The following is a 23,768-nucleotide window of genomic DNA, read 5'->3' on the forward strand; positions in this document are numbered from 1 at the left end:
GTTCGTAGAATTGCCTTATTACTTACTCAAAACACTTTTTTCCTATAGCAAAATTTGTATCATAGTGAAGACAGTTCTGTGGAAAGGAGTAAAAGCATTTGTTCACGTCTGCACCCTAAGCAATAGGTAAAGAATAAGAAATAGGTAGAGGAAGTGAATTCACCATGGGATCTTGGACAAGTCACATTCCATTGGTCTCCTTAATTGTAAAATGAGGAAGTTGGATTATACGGTTTGTAAGGTCCTTTCCAGCTATAGTTGTCAACAAGCATTCATTAAGCACTTACTAGGTGCCAGATGCTGTGTTACTTGCTAGGGATACAAGTAGAAACAAAAAGAAAGACAGTCCCTGCCCACAAGGAGCTTACATCCTAACGGGTAAAGACAACATATAAAAGGAAGCTGAATTGGGTGAGGAGAGGAAGGCAGTATGGGTGGAAAAAGGCACTTCTGGTGGTTCATGGTGGAGAACCGTCTGGAGAGACAGGAGCAGGATCCAGAGAGGAATGAAGGTGTGAACATGGCTGGCTCTGGAGCCCTTTTGCAAAATGGAGGCTCTGGGAGGGAGCAACAGATCAGAAGAAGGGGCCATAGCCTGAGAAGCCTGCAGGGGTGAAGCCAGCAGGCTCCTTTTCAGAATAGTGTTTTTCAAATGCATAAAATAAAATATGTAGTGTTCCCAGAGAAACTAATTTTATTGAAATTCAGTTATCAAACAGTAAACAAAAAACACCCCCAAATTCAGGGACTCAGGCTAAGAACTCCCTTCTCTAAAGGGAGGTATGAGGTAGGAATCCATTCTGGATATGTGGGTGGTAGAAGGAATGCTGAGTTCAGAGAATAATAAATAGACGAGTTTGGCTGGAATGCGGAATATCTCAAAGGGATATACCCTAACCTGTGAGGAACTGAGCTGAACATGGCTGAGGGACTATTTTTATTGTTCAGTCTTTTTCAGTCGTGTCTGACTCTTTGTGAGCCCCTTTGGGGTTTTCTTGGCAAAAATACTGGAGTGGTTTGCCATTTCCTTCTCCGGCTCATTTTGCAGATGAGGAAACTGAGGCAAACAGGGCTAAGTGACTTGCCTAGGGTCACACAGCTAGGAAGTGTTTGAGGCCAGATTTGAACTCATGAAGGTGAGTCTTCCTGACTCCAGGCCTGGCATTCTATGCACAGTGCCATGTAGCTGCCCAAGGGACAGCATAGCACAGAAAGTCTAAGCTCAAAAGACGAGGATAATAGCTCATATTTAATCCTCTAAATGAGGAAGGTCAGAATCAATCCCTAAGATTAATTATTGTTTTTTTTATTACTGAAACTTAAATACACAATAAGAAAAGAAAAAGAAACATATTATAAACTTAAATACAAAATAAGAAAAGAAAAAAAACCGCATGTCATGTGCACAGCAAAACTTAAAGAGAGGATTCAAAATATATAGCAATAAGATAAATTAATTAGTTAATTTTAATATCCTCTAATTTCTTTTTAGAAAAAACCATTTTATTCAACTGTGCTGGACCAGGCTTCAGGAGACCTGGCTCTACTATTAACTAGTAGAGTTGACTAGACTCTCAATTTCTTCATCTGTAAAATGGGGACAAATATGACAACCAACAAACATTTATTAAATGCCTATGGTGTGCTAGACACTATGTTAGGTGCTGGGGATGCCAGAAGAAATGAAACCATCCTCATTCTCAAGGCCTGACACATTTTAAAATAAACTTTAAGGTGCTATAGAGTCAGCCATGACCGTGTGGTCCCCTGATCCGTGTTCCCTGGGTGTTCGTGGAAGAACAGCTCTCAACCCAGGGTTCCTGGAAGGCCCTAGAGGCCCTGTTGTTTGGGAGGCCGGAAGAGAAGTTTGATGTCATGTTGGCCTGTGCTGTCTGTGGTCATAACCTGTGAATGGAAGTCGTCCCATTAGAATGGCTAATGCAGCGCCTGAGGAAGGGCCGCTCTCTGTCATCGGGGCTTATGGATCTTTGATCGAGCTGTCAGCACATGGGCATTTGCTGTTCTGAATAATAGATGGAAGCATAATGCCCCGGGGTTGGTCTGGGAGGTAGGAGCTACTGGATGTCATTAGGAGGAAGGAAACCACAGGCATGGCGGGGTTTCTTTTCTTAGTAGCAAAAGACTGTGGATGGAAAGCCATGAGGAGCCTTGGATATCCTCTGGTCTAATTGCCCCTTCATTTTAGTGATGATGAAAGCGTGTGTCTGCTGTCACACAGGAACAGAGAGAGGCATCATTTGAACTTCGAATAGGGTCGTCTTTCTCCTTCATTATTGATAATAGTAACAGTAACAGCAACAGTAATGATAGCTAGCATTTATTTATACAGCACTCTGATGTTTACAGAGAGCTTTACCGATGTCATCTCGTTCAGTCCTCATAACAGCCCTGGGATGGAGGTGCTATTGTTAAACCCTTTTGGCAGATGAGGACACCGAGGCAGACGAGAGAGACTAAGTGACTTGCTCAGGGTTACACAGCTCCAAAGTGTCTGGGGCCGGATTTGGCTAGTTGGCCTAACTCCATGTCCAGCACTCTATCTACCACTCCATCTGCCTGCCTGAACCAGGAGCCCATGTCTCTCATGATGAAGTATCTTGTACATAGCAGACATTTATCAAATGTTTCCAGAATGGATTCTGATCAGATGTGGGTTTGGCAGTTTCCAGTTGTGTTCAGTTCCACAAGCTTTAATAAGCACGGGGCCCTGAGCTAGGTGCTGTGTGCCCTCAGTGGCCCTTCAGTCTAGCAGGGGTGCTAAGACACAGACACATCATTGCATCTCAGAGTTGAACATGCAGCGATGCATTGGTCATTGACCTTAGAGTGGAAGGAAGGAATACGTGTATGTTGTGTGCCAGACGCTGTGCTAATCATTTTACAAACATTACTTCATTTGATCCTCTCAACAACCCTAGAAAGTAAATGTAAAATCCCCCTTTTATAGGTGAGGAAACTGAGTTAGAGAGAAGGTAAGTGACTAGCTCAGGGTTACCCAGCTAGTAAGTGTCTGAGGCCAGATTTGAGCTTCCTGACTCTGGGCCCAGCGTTATTTCTGCCACCAGGTGTCTCTATAGAAGCCTCGATGCAAGGTCCCCCAGCTTTATCATTTATTAGGTTTGTGATCTGGGCAAGTCGCTCTGCTGTCTGTTTCCTCTGAGGGAAGTAGAAGTAAAGGGAGAGAGGGGAGAGGAAGAGAGAAAAGGAGAAGAAGAGAGGGAGAGAAGGAGGAGAGAGAGAAAGGGAGGGAGGGAATGAGGGAGACAAAGGAGAGAGGGGAGAGAAGAAGAGTGGGAGAAAGGGAGACAGAGAGGTGGACAGGGAGGAGGAGGAGTGACTAGATGATCTTTAAGACCTTTTTCTGCTCCTGTTCATTCTTTTTTTTTTTTTGCCCTAGACCCTCTTACATTACTTACTCCCCAAATATATTCTTCTCCCTTCTCCTCCAGAGAGCCATTCCTTAGAACAAGAAATTCTAAAAATAGGAAAAAAGAAAAGAAAGGCAAAACTAAACACATTTTTTAAAAAGCCTGTTCTCCTAGACAGAGCTCCATACCCACAACTCCCAGTCCTCTTCCAAGAATGCCAGGTGGTACCGTCTCATTTCTCTTCTTTGGGGCCAAGCTTGGTCATTGAACTTTTCCAGGATTCAGTTTTATTGTTTCTCAACAAATCCTTATCAAGCACCCATAATATACAGGGCCCAGGGTTTAAAATGGGAAATAGAAAGAGAACTACATAAGACATTATTTTTGCCCTTGAGGAGCTTACGAACTAAGCTTCCAATTTGGTCCTTCCATTTCCAACAAAAAAAGTAGCATACACACAATATATATGCTATATGTACACATTATATATTATACATACATGTATATTATGTGCGTGTGTATATACAAACACATACACATGCATACACACACATGCATATATAAAATACTTTGTTTATAAAAGACTTTATATTCACACCTAATGGGATTGACAATAATTATTATAGCCAAGTACTTTACAAGTACTATTTCACTTTATCCTCCCAATAACACTGGGAGGTAGGGGCTATCATTATCCTCATTTTACACGTGAAGAAACAGACCAAGACGGCTTAAGTGACTGGCCCTAGGTCCCAGGGCTTAGTGAATCTCCTAGGCTAGATTTGAACTTGGGTCTTCTCACCTTCAGGCCCAGCACTGTATCCGCTGTACCACCTAGCTGCCTCAATCTGTCCTAGGAGGAGTACCAGTATTTAAAACCCTTGGTTCTATGGCATGATGAGGCTTATAAAGCACTATCTTTCTGATAATGTAGAGGATGTAGTATGGTATGGAAGGAGGGACGGTGGATTTGGAGCCACAAAAAGGGTTCCGATTCTGGCTCTAGCACTTATGTGTGTGAGCTTGGGTAGTCACTTCTCTCTCCAGGCCTCGGTTCCCCTCTTTGTCAAATGAGGGCATGGGACAAGACATCCTCTCAGGTCTGTGGCCCCTTGAGAGAGGTCATGCAAGTACTTCCATTGCCAACTTAAAGGTGAAGGAACTAGGTCCGCCCAAAAGTATCAAGGACTTGCCCTGGGTCACACAGCTCACATACGTCAGCACTAGGACCCAAATCTTCTGGGCTCAAGGTCATTTCTTCTTCTATCAGACTGTGAGCGTGCCTGCATTTCCAGCACTTAGTACATGGGTGACCTTGGGGAAAGGGTCCAGTCTGAGCAGAAGACAGGTCCTGGATTAGGGGAGAGGGCGGCAATGCTACAATAACCTAATAAACGCCATCTTCCTGTCCTTTGGGTTGGGTCGTGATGTCCCACCAGCTGTGAGTGAGGTGGGCTTCCTGCTAGGTCCCTGTTGCTGGCTTGTAAAAGTGACCTTGGCCTTTCTCTGTGCTCTGACTTCAGGTGGCCATCAAGCAGATGAACTTACAACAGCAGCCCAAGAAGGAGCTGATCATTAATGAGATCCTGGTCATGAGGGAAAACAAGAACCCCAACATTGTGAACTACCTGGACAGGTATGCCATTCTGGGTGTGGTCAGCTGTAGGCTGAGGGGGAGGTGTTCTTTGGAATCCCAGAGTTGGAAGGTACCTGGGGAGAGGAGGTTATTTCCTGACCTGTAACCGAAGAAGAATCTGCCTTCTAGCATCTTCTACTTGTGGTCATCTCTGTAATGGTTCCCATCTTTATAGTGTTTTAAGGTTCGCAGATTGTTTTCCTAACAACAATGATAGCTGGTAATTATACTGCACTTTACAGTTTATAAAACTTTTTACCTGTTTTGTTCTTATCGTTCAGTCATTTTTCAGTTGTGTCTGACTCTTCATGACCCCATTTGGGGTTTTCTTGGTAAAAGTACTGGAGGGGTTTGCCATTTCTTTCTCTATTTTACATATGAGGAAACTGAGGCTAACGGGGTTCAATGACTTGCCCAGGGTCATATAGCTAGTAAATGTCTGAGGCTGCATTTGAACTCCTATGTCCCTGACTCTAGGCCCACTGCTCTATCCACTGCACCACCTAGTTGCTGTTTACCTATGTTACATGTTTCCATCTCATTTGATCTTCAGAACAGTCCTGTGAGGTAGGTGCTGTTATTAACCCTATTTTACAGATGATGAAATTGAGTCTTAGAGAGGTTAAGTGACTTGGCCCAGTTAGCATCTCGTGTAGCATTTGAAATTTGGTCTTGACTCCAGGTCTAGTCCTCTATCTGTTATCCTGCCTACAATAACCATATGAGAACAGAGGGGAAAACAGAAGTGATACTGTCTGATAGTATACTACATCTGATAGTACACTACAGACCACCTGGGCAGAAGGAAGAATTAGATCATAAACCTGGCTTGGAGACATAATATTGTTGTGATGGGGAAACTCCAGTGCTCTAGATAGCTGCTGGGTCTCTCTCTCTCTCTCTCTCTCTCTCTCTCTTCCAAAACCAGGACAGTTTCTTCCTACAGAAAGTAGAGGATTTGATAAAGAGAGCTGACCAATAAAAAGGAAATGCCTGCTGATGTAGAGATGATAAGAACTTTGGCAAACGACAGGCATAGCCTGAGACGCACATTATATTTTGGAAAAGAAGATTTTAAAATGTTCAGCACAAGGACAAGTAAGATCTGTTCTAATATTTTACAGGGGAAGCAGGCCCAAGAAGGATGGAAAAATCTCTAGAACTGAGGCAACTGAGTAGCATAATGGATAGAGCACTGGGTTGAGTCAGAAAGACCTGAGTTCTAATCCTGACTCAGATTTCTAGCCATGTGAACCTTTGGGCAAGTCATTCATCCTCTCTAAGGTTTAGTTTCCTCATCTGTAGAAAGGAGTTGGGTTCCGTGACCTTATGTAGTTCTAAATCTATAGATCCCATGGAATTGTGAAGATTCAAGCAGACATATTTCTCATAAAACAGAAAGTAGAGGAGTTTCCTAAAGAGGTTCATATGAATGCACAGGGAATTTACTGATGGACTCAGATTTTTTTAAAAGCTACAGAGAAGATGGAAAGCAGGCTGGATAACTGAGGATGAATACAAAGCATTAAGTGTCAGCAGTGCCGAAGCACAGAATGAGCTGAGGCTTGTCTGATGAACGCTAAGGACAAGGAACAGTTTTTAAAAATTAATTTAGTGTTTTATTTTCCCCCCAATTACATGTAAAAACAATTTTTAATTCTCTTTAAATTTTTTTTTTATTTTTGAGTTCCAAATTCTCTCCCTACCTCCTCCTCTACCCCCGCATTGAGAAGACCAGCAATTTGATATAGGTTGTACATGTGTGGTCATGCAAAACACATTTCCACGTCAGTCGTGGACAGCAAACGTTTTGGCAGTTTTTTTTTAAGTGGCACTGAGGGATGGAGGAACAAATTAAAGGGAAAGAGCTGCTACTCAGGGAGGATGGGAGAACCGGAAAGCATGACAGGGAGAATCTTCTTTCCTAGCTCATCAGTGTAGAATCATAGCTCTGTAGGTAGAAGGGAATTTGGGACCATCTGTTCCAACCTTCTCACTTTCCAATCATCATTACAGCTAGCATTTAAAGGGGTGCATTTATGAGGAATGTCAGGCCCATTCCTCACAAGGAAACTCATGAAGACTCAGGGAAAGGCCTTGCCCAAGGTCGCAGACGAAGTCAGCAGAAGAGTCAAGAAATGAACCCAGCTCCCCTGGGTTCGCTCTTATACTCAACTCTCACTTCATCTCTGCTTTTCGTTTATCTTTGGTCTGAGAAAGATGGAATAAAAGGAGCTGATAGAGAAAGTTGAAATTCAAGCAACATAAAAGTAAGAGAGCCCTTGGGCAGTGAGATAGCTCAGTGGATAGAATTGCTAGGCCTGGAATCAGGAAGATTCATCTTCTTGAGTTCAAATCTGGCCTCATACACTTACTAGCTGTGTCACCCTGGGCAAGTCCCATAACTCTGTTTGCCTCAGTTTCCTCTTCTGTAAATAGAGCTGGAGAAGGAGATGCCAAACCATTCCAGCATCTCTGCCTAGAAAACCTCTAATGGGGTCATGAGGAGTTGGACAAGGCCGAAAAACAGCTAAGCAAAGAAAGAGCACTTAGCTTCCATCAGTGAGTTCAAGTTACCAATCTGGGGGTCGCATCCTCAAGGGTTGAAAGAACTGGCCAAAATGATGTCTCAGCTATTACTGGTGATCTTTGCAAGATGGTGGAGAACAGGGTAGGTACGACTTGTATGACTGGGGAAAAGGAAACTTGTCCCAACTTTCAAAAAAATGGGTTTTGCATTGCAAATTTTAGGACAGAGAGCTATATTTGATTCTCTGCCAAAATTCTAGAAGGTATTATTAAAGGACAGTGTGGAACAGTGGGTAGGGAGGCTCACTTCAGAGCCAGGAAGGCCTGAGTTTAAGTGCTGTCACTGACACATTTGGTCTCTGACCCTAGGGTGAATGACTTGACCCCTTAGTCTTCTGGGCAAATCACAAAGGGTCTAAGTTGTGGAGAAGGTGCCAGTCCATGTAGGTAGAAGAAATTCCTTTCCAGGAATTCTCTGTACCAATAAAATCACAGATATGATAAAAAAAAATATTAAAGGGATGGTTAGCAGCCATCTAGAAAAAGAAGCAGCGATCCCAGAGAACATATTATGCCAGAGAAATCTTATTTCATTTTTTGATGAGGCTCCTAGAAGGGAAAATCAGAGGAATGCTAGAGATGGTTTATTTCGGAAAGTCCTTTATGCTATTCTTGTAGATAGGATGGAGAGATATAGGCTAGCCGATAGGATGTTTAGGTCAATTCAGAGTTGGTTAGATAGCTGGAACCACAGGATACAGCCACTAATGGCTGGTTGTTCACTTGGAGAGAGACCTCTAGTGGAGTCCTCCACACGCCCCTTACAGTTCAATGTTTTTACCCGTGATTTAGATGAGGCTGTAGGAGGAAGGCTTGCCAGATGTGCAGGTGACACAAAGTTTGCAAGGATATATCACAAAGTCAGGCTGCAAAAAAGATCTCACAGCCTAGCAAGTTGGATCAAATGAAAAAAAAAAGATGAAATTAAAGAATTAAATTACATATTCTCTACTTCGTTTTTTTTTAAAATACCTTACTGAGTATAGCATGGGAAAAGTTGGGATACACAGTAGTTTCTGTGAAAAATAAATCTGAGGGATTTGATTGAGAACATCAGTGGTGTGACTGATGGCGGCCAATGAAAAGAGCCCACACTAGTCCATTGGCAGCGTATGTGACAGAATCCCAAAGTAGTGATTTAAGAATTAATATACGCCAGAAGAAAAGTTTCTGTGGGGTGCCCCGTTTCTTTGTCCCTGTGCTATTCAGAGTTTTATCAGTGACTTGGATGAATGCACCTAGTCTGCTTATGCATGATGGAGTCAGGATTCAGAAAAATCTAGACAAGTTAAAGTAATGGGCCGCATTGAATAAAAAATAATTTAATAGATCTTGCTTGTTTAATAGTGATAAGTATCATGCCCGGCACTTGGATCGAAGCATCGGTCACACAAGTATGGAATGGGCATGGTTGTACACAAACTTATTCAAAAATGATCAGAGGATTTTGGGTCAGTGGGGACCTTCATTGAGGCAGAATATCATGGATATTGTAGTTTTTGTCTGCATCGAGTGGGCGTCTGATGTACAAAGCGATGGAAGAGATCACCTCTCTGCCCTGCTCAGCCTATTTCTGAATTACTTTGTCCCATTCTGGGTGCCCCATTTGTGGAAGGATATTGTAAATAAAGCATGTGGGACTTTTTCCAGAGGAGAGTGGCCAGGATGGTGAGGGGCTTGTTAACAACTGTGTTACATAAAGATTATTTTTAAGAACTGGGAAATGTTTAGCTTGGAGAAGACCTGTGAGGAACATGATAGCTCTTATCAGATCGGTGAAGGTTGTCATGTGGAAAAAGGATTAGACATTTTCCCTCGATCCCACAGGACAGAACCAAGAGCAGTGGGGTAGAAACTTCAGAGAGGCATTTTTTATTTCAATATGGGGAAAAATTTGCAATTCCTGCAATTGTCCAAAAATGGACTGGATTGCTTTAAGAGGTCCTAGTGGATTTCTTATATGTAGAGCAACTGGGGGCTTGATGATAATATAATAATGAGTGGTAGACTTGGAATCAGGAGAACCTGAGTTCAAATTCTGCCTCAGGCACTCATGAGCCGTGTGATTGTCTGAGACAGGATTTGATCTTGGATGTTCCTGACTCAAAATCTGGTATTCTATCCCCTTGGCTTAGGAGAAAAGTCTTAGAAGTATTCAGTTAAGTCTTAGTGGGGATGTGATTGCTCTTTTCTAACATCTGAAAGCTTGTCAAAGGGGCAAGGGAGTGGATTTGTTCCTGGTGCTATCTGGAGGTAAAACCACAAGCAGTGGGAAGAAATTTTTTGAGGGGTGTGGGTACAGATTCCAGCTCAGTATAAAAAGGCACTTTCAAACAATTTGAGCCATAGTGGAACAGGAAGAAGAGATAGTGCGTTCCCTATCACTGTAGGTGTTTGAGCAAAAGAGATACTTATTTCCCATGACTTGAGTTTTAATGGAGAGAGACCACAGTGTGATGACCCCCTACTTTATGTACTGTCTGTTCCAGCCCCAGCGGACTCCTTATTGTTCCCCTAATTTAGCATTTCATCTCTCACCTCCATGCCTTGACCCCAGGTGTCCTCCACATTGTTCCCCTAATTTAGCATTTCATCTCTCACCTCCATGCCTTGACCCCAGGTGGCCTCCACATCTGCCATGCTCTCCTTCCTCATTTCTGTCTCTCAAGAGTCTTTAACTTTCCTTAAGTCTTGGTTCAGGTGAAGCCTTCCCTAGTTCCCTCATTTGTTTGTATTCTCTGCTTTAATTTGCGCTAACACCTTTGGCACACCCTGCACATTGAACTCTGGAGAGGGGCTTCCTGCATCAGGTTTGACTTCAGTGAGTTCTAGGTTTGGGGTTTCTGAGTCCTTGAAACCTTGGTTGGTTCTACTTGTAGTCTGAGCCTGGATAGAGTCACCTTGGTTCCATGTGTCCCTTCTACCCAGTGTACCCTCTTTGGAAAGTGCCATCTCTCCCCGTACAATGCCCCTGGCTGGGAATCAGTGTCAATACTCAGGTAGGGAAATAGGCACATGCCATGGCTTCCTGTTGGTAATAAGGCTCTGCCCAGCCTGAAGTGCCAGGTTGAGGAGGGTCCCCATTTGAGCCACCTTGTAGCCTCCCTAGTTCTCTCACTTGGTGATGCCAAGGGTTTGTAGAGAGGCAGAAGCTGCATTTGGTGTGGGAGGGTTCTCAGGGGGGGAGGAGGGGAGTAGTTGATGGCAGCTCCAGAGGGCTGTTTAGGGGCATTAGGAGGGAGACAGAGTGGTGGTGGATGTGGCAAAAAGGTGGCAGGAAATATTGGAGCCAGAATTCTAAAGTGTCTTCCAACTCTAAAAACATAACCTTATGACTTCTTCATTCACATACATACGTAGTGGATAGAATGCTGTGTAATAGGTGTTGATGAAAATGAGAATATTCTCTTTATCTGAAGAATAGGCACCACTGAGCTTTCTTTGAGGCTTTTTTCTCTAAAAGGACTGTGCTTGGGGCTTGGCGGATATTGGGCAGCCTAACAGGGCGAGGGGGGTAGGAGGTCTGAGGTGGGACCTTATTCATGTCCTGTTTGTTCTAGATGGGCATGAAGAGATCACAAGACCACTGAATCACCTTCCACATAGTCCATATATGTTCACACTGAATTACATATTTTCTCCCCTGTTGGACTGTGGGCTCCCTGAGGGCAGGGGCCACATTTTGCCTTTCTCTGTATCCTCAGACCTTAGCATAATTCCTGGCATATATCGAGCACTCAATATGAATGCTGCCTGACGGGCTGATGTCATCACAGACCCCGGTTTCTCAAACACTTTAAAATGTACTCTGCTGTTTCTCCCTACCCCTCTAAAGGTGGCTAGCCCAAGCATAATCAAACCCATTTCACTGACCGTGGGACTGAAACTCAGTGAGATTAAGTGAGCTGTCCATAGCTACACAGTTAATAAGTGGCAAGGACCCTCTGACTCTAAAATCCACTCTTCTCCCTATTCTCCAATAGGCCAGGTAATGGATATAAAAGTACGTCGAAAAGAATAAAGCATTCTTTATGTATGCATGTATTTGTTTATTTATAGCAGTAGCATTCTGCCATCTTCCTCCATCCACCCCACACACACACACACACACACACACACACACACTCACTCACTCACTCCCTAACTCCCTAGTCAGGAAGTTGCTGAAGAGCTGGCCCAGGTGGTATGCTGGTGAATCATTCCTCCTGTCGGGTCATCTGTTGTGTTTCTTTGTTCGGTGGCTCAGCTCCAATATTCTATCCCTGTGCTAGGGAGGCAGGTCTTGGTTGCTAATCCTTTGTCTTTTCTGAATGGATCTTTTTATCAGGACTTAAATCATCCAAATGAATATAGAGAACACTACCCATGAAGGGTTCCATGGGAGGTCATAGATCATTGGCATCCTAGAACTTTGGCATCTTAAAATGTTGAAATCATAGAATCTTGGTGTCTTATTAACACAGCATCACAGATTCTTAAAATTGGGAGGGTCCTTAAAGGGCTTCCTAATTCTTTGATTTGCTCTTTCTTATAATGGGAGAGGGGGCAGGTAGGTGATATACTGGATAGAGCGCTGAGTCTGGAGTCAGGAAGACTCATCTTCCTGAGTTCAAATCCGGCCTCAGACACTTACTAGCTGTGTGTCCCTAGGGAAGTCACTTAATTCTGTTTGCCTCAGTTTCCTTATCTGTTAAATGAATGGAGAAGGAAATGGCAAACCATTCTAGTATATTTGCCAGAAACAAAACAAAAACCCAAATGGGGTCATGACTGAAAACGACTAAACAGCAACAACAAATAATGGAAGAGGTGGGGGAAGGTGGTAGTTTATCCCACAGCTAGTTAAGGTTGATCAGAGGTGCAGGAAGAACATAGAGCCCCTTTGTCTACCATATTCTGTGGGTGTTTGTGAGGCCTTAATAATAATTGTGGGCCAGCCCCAGGTCTCCATTAAGCTCAGGGCCCAGTCAGTCTTATACCCAACGAACCCAGCACAGGAGAAGTGGAGGGTGGTCATGTAGCAGGGTAGTGGGAAGCTAAGACTTTTAACCTGGGCCAGCTCCATAGATTCTCTGTGAAAACAGGTCTGAGCGTCAGGCTGTGGGCCATGAAAGGAAGCCCTGCTGGCTTGGTTTTGCTTCCTCTGGAGACCTGTGCCTTGAAGGGGTACTCCTTACCTTTCAGTTTCAGGAAGCGTCGTGGCTCAAAGATTTTTTTCATTTTTTCATTGTTTCTGTCTCCGGCTTCCTGCCTTTGCAGTTACCTAGTGGGAGATGAGCTGTGGGTTGTTATGGAATACTTGGCTGGTGGCTCCTTAACAGACGTTGTGACTGAAACCTGCATGGATGAAGGACAGATAGCAGCTGTGTGCCGGGAGGTAAGATTGGCCTAAGAAACCTATTTTACCAGCTTGGGTCCCTTCACCTTGAGGGACCTCAGGCTTAGAACTAAGTAGGCTGGGCACCAACAGAAGCGAGAGGAGATCTACACTGGCAAAGTCTTAAAATGCTGCAATGATAGAACTTTAGATTCTCATAGGATTTTAGGATTAGCGCCATAGAGACTCAGAATCACAGAATGTGTTATGTTAATGGGTTTCTCTTCTTTTCTCCCTCTAGTGTCTTCAGGCCTTGGAGTTTCTGCATTCCAGCCAGGTCATTCACAGGGACATTAAGAGCGACAATATCCTGCTTGGGATGGATGGTTCTGTCAAGCTAAGTATGTCTATGGTCCGGGTAATGATCACCCCTTTTTAATTGTGGAGCCCTGGGTCCTGGCTGTAGGTGAGGTCTGTGTTGCAGAGGACTAAGTTATATCAGGGATAGGCCCTTGGACAAGAGCAGCGATACGGTCAGCCATATTAACCACCCTTTTTGGAGAGTGAGTTTGATTTGGTGGTGGAAAGAATTATGAGGGCATGTGGGGCGGCAGGCCCCAGAGATAAACATAGCCTATTTCACAGTTTGGCTCTCTATAGGATGGCCCTTCTCACAGCTAGGTACTCATTAGGCTTGCACTTGGGGCCTGACCGTGTGACACTGCGTAACTCACTGTCCCTCGTTAGTGAGGGGACTCACTAAAGACCCTTTGGTCTCTATGTCCTCTGTAAAATGAGAAGTTTGGACCAGATGAACTGTGAAGGCCCCTTTCATTTCTACATCCTTTGGCCTCATCTATGACTGTGACTGCATTTTCTGTGACATGCTGGCCCTCCCACCCACCCACCCACCCCCAGCCCCACAGTGCTGAGCGGAGGGCTTGGTGCATGCTTGGTGGAATCATGGATCCTCAGAGTTGGAAGGGATCATCTAGTACAGAGACAGATTAAAATGTAACTGGGAAATGTTTAACAAAATCAGCAAAAATACAGTACAACATAGATAATGTTAATTTATGGTCTTCTAAGTCAGTATCCAGCCCACAGGGACCCGTTTACTGCTTGAATTTGACACCACTGGTGTGGTACAACTTCTGCCTGAATGGTGATCCCCTCCTTATAATGACAATAAGTGACACTTGTGTATAGCCTGTGATACAGCAGAAAGATCACTGGCTCTAAGCTCAAATTCTGTGACCTTGTCAAGTCACTTTGCACCGCAGTTTCCTTATCTGTAAAATGAAGGGTTTGAACTAAATGGCCCCAAGAACCTTTCCAGCTGTACATCTCTGATCCTATGGACTTTACATACATTGTCTCTCTTTATTCTTTAGCAACACTGAGATAAATACTAGAGGCATTAGAAACGCCATCTGTTGTCTTTTTAATTCAGTCATTTCAGTCATGTCCGACTCTTCATGACCCCATTGGGTTTTTTGGCAAGGATACTGGAGTGGTTTGCCATTTCCTTCTCCAGCTCATCTTACAGATGAGGAAACTGAGGCAAACAGGGTGAAGTGACTTGCCCAGGGTCATACAGCTAGGACGTGTCTGAGGCCGGATTTGAACTCAGGAAGATGAGTCTTCCTGACTCCAGTCCCAGCAGTTCTATCTACTGCACTTCCTAGCTGCCCGTTTTACAGGTGAAGCAATAGAGACTGAGAGACTAAGCGATCTCTCCAGATAGTTAATGTCAGAGGTAGGCTGCAAATACATCTCCTTAACTCCCCACTCCATGATATGTCATGTTACCTCCCTATAACATCTCTGACAAGTAATCATCTAATTTCCTCTTGTAGAACTCTAGTGATGGGAAACTCACTACCTTCCAAAGCGGCCCATTTGCCTTTTGAACAGCTCCAATTATATTAGGAGCTGGTAGAATTTTCATGTGTTATTCCTAGTCCTACTCTCTGAGCTCAGCGAGACAAATCCACTTCCTCCTTCACACGACGGCCCCTTAGGTACCTGAAGTCAGTGATGATGCCCATCCCAAGTCTACGCTCTTCTGAATTAAACATTCCCAGTTTCTTCAGCCTATCTTCACATGATATACCCTGCAGCCTCCTTGCCGCCTTCGTCTCTCCTCTTTGGAGACACTCCAGCTTGTCCTTGGAATTCTGATTAACGTGTTCCCAGGACTGAGTACGGTACTTCGAGTGTCTGACCAGGGCAATATAGCGGGACCATTGCCTCCTTCATTGAGGGCAGCTAGGTGACGCAGGAAGACCGGAGTTCAAATCGTTTCTGTGGCACCCCCAGCTGCGTGATCCTGGGTGGATGATTTAACCTCTCTCAGACTCACAGTTTCATCGTGTAAGAAATGGGAATAATGATAGTGCCTGCCTCATGAGGTTATCGTGAGCCTCAAATGAGATAATAAACTTTAAAACGTTATACGGACAGCTGGGTAGTGCAGTGGGTAGAGTGCTGGGCTTGGAGTCAGGAAGACTCACCTTCCTGAGTTCAAATCTGGCCTCAGACCCTGGGCAAGTCACTTAACCTCATTTGCCTCAGTTTCCTCATCTGTAAAATGAGCCAGAGAAGGAAATGGCAAACCGCTCCAGCATCTTTGCCAAGAAAACTCCCAACGGGGCCATGAAGAGTCAGACGTGACTGAAAAAATGTTACACACACGTGCTGGTCACTGTTATTATGCTGTACTCTGCGCTTCTCCTAATGTAGAAGCGTTACGTTAGCTCTTTTAGCTGCCACATCACACTATTGATTAACATTGACCTCGCAGCCTACTATACAGTCTCTAAAGGCTCGGGGAATGAAAGCCCTAAATGTTAAGCGAATAAATGAATGTTCAAATAAAACTCACTTTCTGTTCTCCTTTCTCTCTGTAGCCGACTTTGGTTTCTGTGCTCAGATCACCCCAGAACAGAGCAAGCGAAGCACCATGGTTGGGACCCCATACTGGATGGCACCGGAGGTTGTGACTCGGAAAGCCTATGGGCCAAAGGTAGACATCTGGTCCCTGGGCATCATGGCCATAGAGATGATTGAGGGGGAGCCCCCCTACCTCAATGAAAACCCTCTGAGGGTGAGTGTCTCTGGGTTTCACATACTCACATCTCTTCCATTTCCAGTGCTGCGGATGGCTATCTATCTTTCAATTAATTAATTAATTAATTTTCTTTTTTCGTTTACAACACTCAGTTCTACAAGTTTTTGAGTTCCAAATTTTCTCCCCCTGCTTCTCCTCCCCTCTCCCCGCCCAAGAAGGCATGTAATCTGATAAAGGTTCTACATATACCTTCACATTAAACTTATTTTCCCAATAATCAAGTTGTAAAGAAGAATTATAACCAATGAAATGAACCATGAGAAAGATGAAACAAAACCAAAAATAAAATAAAATTAAATTAGAGAGAGAGCAAATAGTTTGCTTCAATCTGCATTCAGATTCCATAATTCTTTCTCTGGATGTGGATAGCCTTTTCCATCATGAGTCTTTTGGAGCTGCCTTAGAACCTTGCATTGTTGAGAAGAGCCAAGTCTATTAAAGTTAGTTATCACAGAAGCAATGTGTCTATGGCTGTATACAATGTTCTCCTGGTTCTGCTCCCTTCACTCATCATCAGATCATACAAGACTCTCCAGGTTCTTATGAAGTCCATCTGCTCCTCATTTCTTATAGCACAATAATAGTATTCCATTACATTCATATACCACAGCTTGTTTAGCCATTCCCCCTTCTTTGCCACCACAAAAAGAGCTGCTATAAATATTTTTGTACATACGGGTTGTGGATGGCAATATTATCAGTACTTGTCCATCTGGAGTGCTCTAGGGTTGAGAAAGAGACAGAGACAGAGAGAGAATGCACACACACACACACACACACACACACACACACACACACACACACACAAATATATATGTGTTTTCACCAGAACAGACCAAGAAAAGCATCATGGTTGGGATCCTGTGCTTAATGGTACCTGGATGGTGCATATGTACATATATGTATGTGGAGATACATGTGCACATATATAAACACACAAACATGTATGCATATATACCTACACACATGTATATATACAATGTGTGTATATATATATGTGTATGTATGTGTGTGTGTGTGTGTGTGTGTGTATATATATATGTATATATGTATATGTATATATATATGTATATATGTATATGTATGTATGTATATATATATATATATATATATATATATATATGATTTGTTTCATGGATTGTTCATGGCTTGCCTTTGCTAAAGAATCAGTCACCAGGTGGTCCTTCCACACTTAGCTAGGCCACTTCTCACAAAATAGGCATAGTCGGTGGTCAGAACCCTATTCAAAGCCTTTCCACTTGGGTAGAACCCAAGGTTGCCTCCAACAATCTGCCATTGTTGTTGTTCAGTCATGTCTGACTCTTCATGATCCCATTTGAGGTTTCCTTGGCACAGCTACTGGAATGGTTTGCCATTTCTTTCTCCAGCACATTCTACAGATAAGGAAACTGCGGCAGAGAGGGTTAAATGACTTGCTCAGGGTCACATAGCTAGTAAGCGTCTAAGGCTGGATTTGAACTCAGGTCTTCCTGACTCCAGGCCCGGTGCTCTATCCACTGCGCCACCTGGCTGTCCCAACAATCTGTCAAGCAATCCACAAATAATCGTGACACTCAGTATGTGCCAGGTACTGTACTAAATGAAGGCGTTATAAAGACAGAAGTGAAGGTGTTTTTGCCTTCTAAGAGTTGACATTCTCCCAATACCTCAATGGGACACTGGTGAGATGGAGAAGAAAGGCCCCAGGAGGATGACTCATCTCCCCAGATTGAGCTTACAGGGGCACGTGGAAAGCAAGGCCAGTCTTCCTGGCTCTCCTGGACCCTGGGGGTCAGTGGGGGAAATGCTGTGTGAGCCTCATGTGCTGCAGAGATGGGCACAGTGATTGTTTAGTGTCCTGAGCTGGGAGGAAACCACGAGTAGGAAGACCAGTCCAAGAGTAGGAAGACCCAGAGTTCAAGTCCTCACTTTAAGACATTTATTATCAAGTTATTTTGGGGCTTTTTATCTTGAAAATGGGGAGAGTCATGTTTGCATTACTTCCCTCACAAGGTGATATGGAGGAGAACGTAAACCTTAAAAGGCCATAGAAATCCGAGTTATTATATATAGGGTGTCCCAAGAGTCTTTGTGTAGTTGTAACCTGTTAAAGCTTGAAATTGCACTGAGGGACACGTGGGGTGTGTGTGTGTGCATGTGTGTGTCCACATGCAAATGCATGTATGTATATTAACTGTGGGTATATACACACGGGTATGTGTGTACACATATGTCACCTGGACACATTACAGAAATATACACTCATATTTTTGTACCAGCATCTGGGTCGTGGTAGGCTGAAGGGAAAGTCCAGTCAGGACATTGTCTAGTGGAGGGATGGAGATACGCTGACTGTGTTTTTGTACATGTAGAATATATCAAATGATGGCCTCCAGAGTATCATCTCTCTTTGTTCTGACAGGCCCTATACCTCATTGCTACTAACGGTACTCCTGAGCTTCAGAATCCAGAGAAGCTGTCCGCCATCTTCCGGGATTTCCTGAACCGCTGTCTTGAGATGGATGTGGAGAAGAGAGGGTCAGCCAAAGAGCTGTTACAGGTAACACCCAGATTGGTGGGGCTCTGGGTTCCTGGCTCAGCCTGTGTCCTTATCCCAGCTCATTCTGTCATAAAGCGCAGAGGGGGCACTCATTCATTCATTTAGTCGCTCAGCAAACACTTGGGCGCTTATAACACGCAGAACACTGTGTGAGGTGATGGGAGAGATAGGAATTTTTTAAAAAAAGATGGTTCCTGCCTTCTTGGAGCTTATAATCTAGCAGGGAGATAAGACACACACAGATCATTATTACACATAGGACAAGCACTTCCTTCAGAGAGAGTGCAAAAAAGCGTTCCATGGGGAGGGAAATTGCCAGCAACCAGGTCTAAGGGACTGGGGGTGGTGGACATCAAGGAAGAGGTGTGGTCTAGTCCAGGACAGATGTGTCAAACTTATGGGCAACATCACTCCTGAGTGGTAGCAAACCAGATTAAAATGTAATTAGGAAATGTTTAACAAAATAAATAAAAATACAACACAACATAGATAATGTTAATTTATGGTTTTCTAAGTCACTGTGTGGCCCATGGGGACCTGCTTCTATTAGAATTTGACATTAGTGGTCTGCTAACTTTAAAGAACCCTAGTTTTAGAGCAGGAAAACTTTGCCTCTGTCACTTAATGTGTGATACTGGTTTCTTTTTCTGTAAAATGAGAGGATTTGAAAAGATGACCTCAAAAAAAAAAAAAAGAAGAGATGACATCTGAGGTCCCTTTCACTTGTAAACCTGTGGCTCTATGTTTGCTTAGGCTCTTTTCCCATTCTAAATTGGATAGTTCTGTAGCTTTTGAGCTGGGCTTTAAAGGGTGGGTAGGAACCACAAACATTTTCTAAACTTCTTTGGGGCATGTCATGTGCTAAACAATGGAGACTATCTAGTGATGAGTGAGGTGTAGCCTGTCCCTACCTTGATGGAATTCACAGTCTGGGAGGAGAGAGAAAACTCAGGGAGTGACAGCTATCCAGGACAGTATGAAAGACCAGGGGGGGAAATGCTATAAGATGCAATGCATCTTCTGAGGTGGGAAAGATCACTTCCACCTTGGAGGAAAAGGGAAGGCTTCATGGTGGAGGTGGCCTTAGAACTGGGCCTTGAAGGATGGGTCGGAATCAGATAGCCAGAGCTGGCAGGGCAAGGGTATTCCAGGCAGAGAGAAGAATGAGACCAAAAGCAAGAAGAGGGGAAAATCTTGAGAATTCTTTGGTGTACAGTGTTTGTACCCATTTGCCTGGAAGGTAGCTTGAGATAAGATTAGGAATATCCATTGTGAAAGGCCTTAGAATTTAGTCTAAGGCCTATAGGCTTTAACCTGCATGCATGTGGAGCCACTGAAGCTTTAGGAGCAGGGGGCTGGGTGATGTCCTATAAGTGGGAATGAAGAAGCTATGTTTAATAGCCTCTGCACAATGCATTAAAGTAGCTAGGTGGTGTACACGATAGAAAGACCTGGGTTCAAATCCTGCTTCAGACACTTAGTAATCTGTGTGACTCTGGACAAGTCTCCTAACCTCTCCCAGCCTCAGTTTTCTCATCTGTAAAATGGATGTAATAATAGCAATTCACAGGGTCATCATGAGGATCAAACAAGATTATATATATATATATATGTATATATATATATATATATATATATAAAAATAATGTTTTGCAAACCTTAAGAGGCTATATATAAATGCTATTATGAGAGAGGGGAGATACCAGTAGCAGGGAGAACCATTCATTCAGCCAACAATTATTAAGTGACTCCTGGGTACACGGATCATGGCAGAGTGGGAAGAACACTGGGTTTGAAGTCAGCAGCTAGGGTTCAAATCCTGGCTCTGCCATTTATTACCTTTGTGACAAGTCACTTAATCTCTCTGGGTCTCAGTTTCCTTATCTGTAAAATGGGGGAACTGGACTAGATGTCTTTTTTAAGGTCCCTTCCAACTCTAGATCCCCTCATCTGAGAGGCACTAAGGAGGAGATATTGTATCAGTTCACATATGGATTCAAAAGGTACATGACTCACACACCCCCCGGGAACTCACCTAACTAGGATTTGTTGGCATTGTACCGCAGGGTACAGTGAGGATGCACATGCCAGCCCGTGACAGGGCCACGGTAGGTCCCATCTGTTCTGATTACGTGACATTCGGTGGCATGAGTGGGATGTAACCAGGGGCTAGCTGCCTTTGCCAGGACTAGAGACTGATCCCAAGTGGCTCCCTGCCCCTTCTGAGGGTACGCTCCTTTATAGCCTGGGATGAGAAAGAAGCTACTCTGGTAGGAACTGCCAACGGTAAGAAAAATCCAAGCACCCATGATTATACCAATTAGAAGTAAGGCAGATAAGAATGGACACCTGGGTTGGTTTAAACAAATGAGAAAATGAACACAACTGAGCAAATAAATAAATGGATGGATGAATAAGTCAATAAATGAGTGAATGAATTGGTGCTTATTGGTTATGCCTATGGGTTCATCAGTCACTGTGGGCATTTCTGTCAATGTGTGCCTCCATGCACCCAGAAGTAGGAAAATATTATTAAGTGACTCTTGGGTACATAGTGCAAAGCACATTGGGAAGAACACTGGATTTGGAGTTGGCAGACTTGGGTTCAAATCCTGACTCTTCCACTTATTGCCCTTGTGACCTACGAAAAGTCACTCCCACAAGAGGGATGGGTTTAGGGGGAAAGACAACTGAGTTCTATTTTGGACATTTTGAGTGTGAGATGCTTATGGGAGGGACATGCAGGTGACAATGTCCAGCCTTGTGATTTCATCAGCATGGGGAATTTCCAGTGTGGAAACTTCCTTCCCTGATGTCTAAGGCACAGAGATGATCAATGACTTGGCTGTGGTCTCATGACTCATAAGTGTCAGAGGCAGGCTGATTCCTGCACCACGTGACTGATTCCAAAACATCTAGTTGGAAATGACAAAAGTATAGTTAAAGAATTTACAAGCATGAGAAAAATTGAAGGCAACCATGCATCTCTACACATACCGTGGTGCTGTTGAGAGTCCAGCAGTCCTCCAAAGGTTTTATGGCATGTTTATGTGTCTACGCCATGTAACGATAGAACCTCTGATCCAGAAGGGGCTTCACATTGCATCAGTCCAGTGACGGGGAGCTCATTACCTTATAAGGCAGCCCATTGCATTGTAGATGTGGTTATTAGGAAGTTTTCTCATATTGAACTGAAATCTGCCTCCTGAAAAGCAGCATGGTGCAGTCAGTTGCTGGACTCAGAATTACAGAATTTTAGAGTTGGAAAGAACTTTGGTCACCATACATGAAAAGAATTCTTCTTATACTTGACAAGTCAGGAAGACCTGGGTTCAAATCCTGCCTCTGATACTCACTGTATGACCCTGGACAAGTCACTTAATTTCTGTCTGCCTCAGTTCCTACAGCTTTAAAATGGATATTGTAGCACCTACCTCACAGGATTATTCTGAGGCTAGGTTGCACAGTGGGTAGAACAATGAATTTAGAGTTAGGAAGACCTAAGTTCCAATCCTGCCTTAGACGTTTGCTTAGCTGTGTGACTCTGAGCCTCTTAATGTTTCACCACCTCAGTCTTCTCCTCCTTATAGTGGAGGTAGTAACGGCACCTAGCTCACAGGGCTGTAAAGGATCAAATGAGACAGCATACGTATAGTGCTTTGCAAACCTTAAAGTGCTGTATAAATGCTAGCAATTACGTTATTCTATTAAAATGCCTTGCAGACTTTAAAGCATTACATAAAGCCGGCTATTATTATTTTTATCATATATTGTTCTTAGTTCTCCTTTCCGAGGCCTTGTTCTCTCTTTGCCATGACAGCTTAAATTTAGAAGACTCCACATCCAAAGGTGTTAAGATTATAATTGGATTCTGCTGTATGCTGAAAAAACGTCACCACTTCTGAACTCTCCCCAGAAAGAGAAACCACACCTAGAAATAGTCCAGCTCAGGCACCTCAGCGGAAGAACCCTATTTAGTTGTGAAAGGAGCCGGTGAGGGAAAGTAGGGGAACTTTTGCAAGAATGTAGCTGTTATTTGGCTGTGGTGGTTCAAGTAACACCTGTGTCAAATGAGATAACAGAAAGCACTTGATAAACATTAAAGGGCTACACACGCTGGCTGTTGTGGTTGGCATGCCAGTTTCTGATAAAAGGCTAGCAATCACTTTTGTTATTGACACGCCAGCAATTGTCAACGTGATGAAATGCTAGTGATTGTTGACGCGCTGGCTGTTGGTGCCGACTGCTAGCTATTATCATCATCATCATTGTTATTATTTCTACGTCATTGTGGCTACCTGGCGTCCTAGCACCTCAGAGCTGGAGGAGACCACAGAAGTTGGCTAGACTAGCCCTTACTTGAGGTCTCCTTGAGAAGCGCCGGCATCCCTCCTCAGCTTTAGCACCTCTGGTGACAGGAAACTTTATTTTTTCCTCTTTTTTTTGTTGCATATTTCTTATTATTAGAGATTTCTTCTTGCATTTGAGCTAAAAGCTCCTCCTGTAACTTCCTCCTATTGCCCCTAGTTCTGAGCTTCCCCTCTCACATTCCCCAGTAGAGTGAAACTATTCCTTATTACAGTCCTCCATGTGTGTAAAGACCGCAGTCTTTAAACCTTCCTTTTTCCAGTCTAAACTGATTACTATTTAATCTATCCCGTCCTTCTTGTGATACAGTTACGGCAGTGTGTCAAACTCTAATCCATACAGAAGGATCCCTGAGGGCTGCAGAGTGACTTAGTTTTAAAATGTAAAGGTATCTGTGTTTTAGGGTCTTTTCATTTATTTTGTGAAATATTTCTCAATCACATTTTAATCTGGTTCTGGCTACACCTGGGGGTGTTGTGGGCCTCATGTAGTGTGTTTGACACCTCTAGTTTAGAGTTCTCTTACTGCCCTGGGCACCTTTCCCTGGATGCACTCAAGCTTGTCAGTGTTTGTTGTTGTTGAGTGGTTTTCAGTTGTGTTTGACTCTCTGATCCCAATTGGGGTTTTCTTGGCAGAGATACTGGAGTGGTTTGCCTTTTCCTTCTCCAGCTCCTTTTACAGATGAGAACCTGAGGCAGACAGGATTAAGTAACTTGCCCAGGGTCACATAGCTAACTAAGTGTCTGAAGCTCGATTTGAACTCAGGTCCTCCTAAC

The 23,768-nt window shown here is 43.7% G+C and overlaps 1 protein-coding gene across 2 annotated transcripts in view; it reads left to right on the top strand.

Moving 5' to 3' along the window:
• The window catches only part of PAK1 (p21 (RAC1) activated kinase 1), a 212,829-nt gene that overhangs the window by 186,692 nt on the left and 2,369 nt on the right, over positions 1-23,768 (top strand). For both annotated transcript variants that reach the window (XM_036745607.1, XM_036745606.1), the window contains exons 10-14: positions 4,913-5,025; positions 12,874-12,991; positions 13,233-13,332; positions 15,844-16,040; positions 18,487-18,624. In XM_036745607.1, the coding sequence (XP_036601502.1) occupies positions 4,913-5,025; positions 12,874-12,991; positions 13,233-13,332; positions 15,844-16,040; positions 18,487-18,624 (666 nt within the window). The remainder of the gene's footprint in view (positions 1-4,912; positions 5,026-12,873; positions 12,992-13,232; positions 13,333-15,843; positions 16,041-18,486; positions 18,625-23,768) is intronic.

This window comes from Trichosurus vulpecula, chromosome 2 (genome assembly GCF_011100635.1).
Source record: "Trichosurus vulpecula isolate mTriVul1 chromosome 2, mTriVul1.pri, whole genome shotgun sequence".
NCBI lineage: Eukaryota > Metazoa > Chordata > Mammalia > Diprotodontia > Phalangeridae > Trichosurus > Trichosurus vulpecula.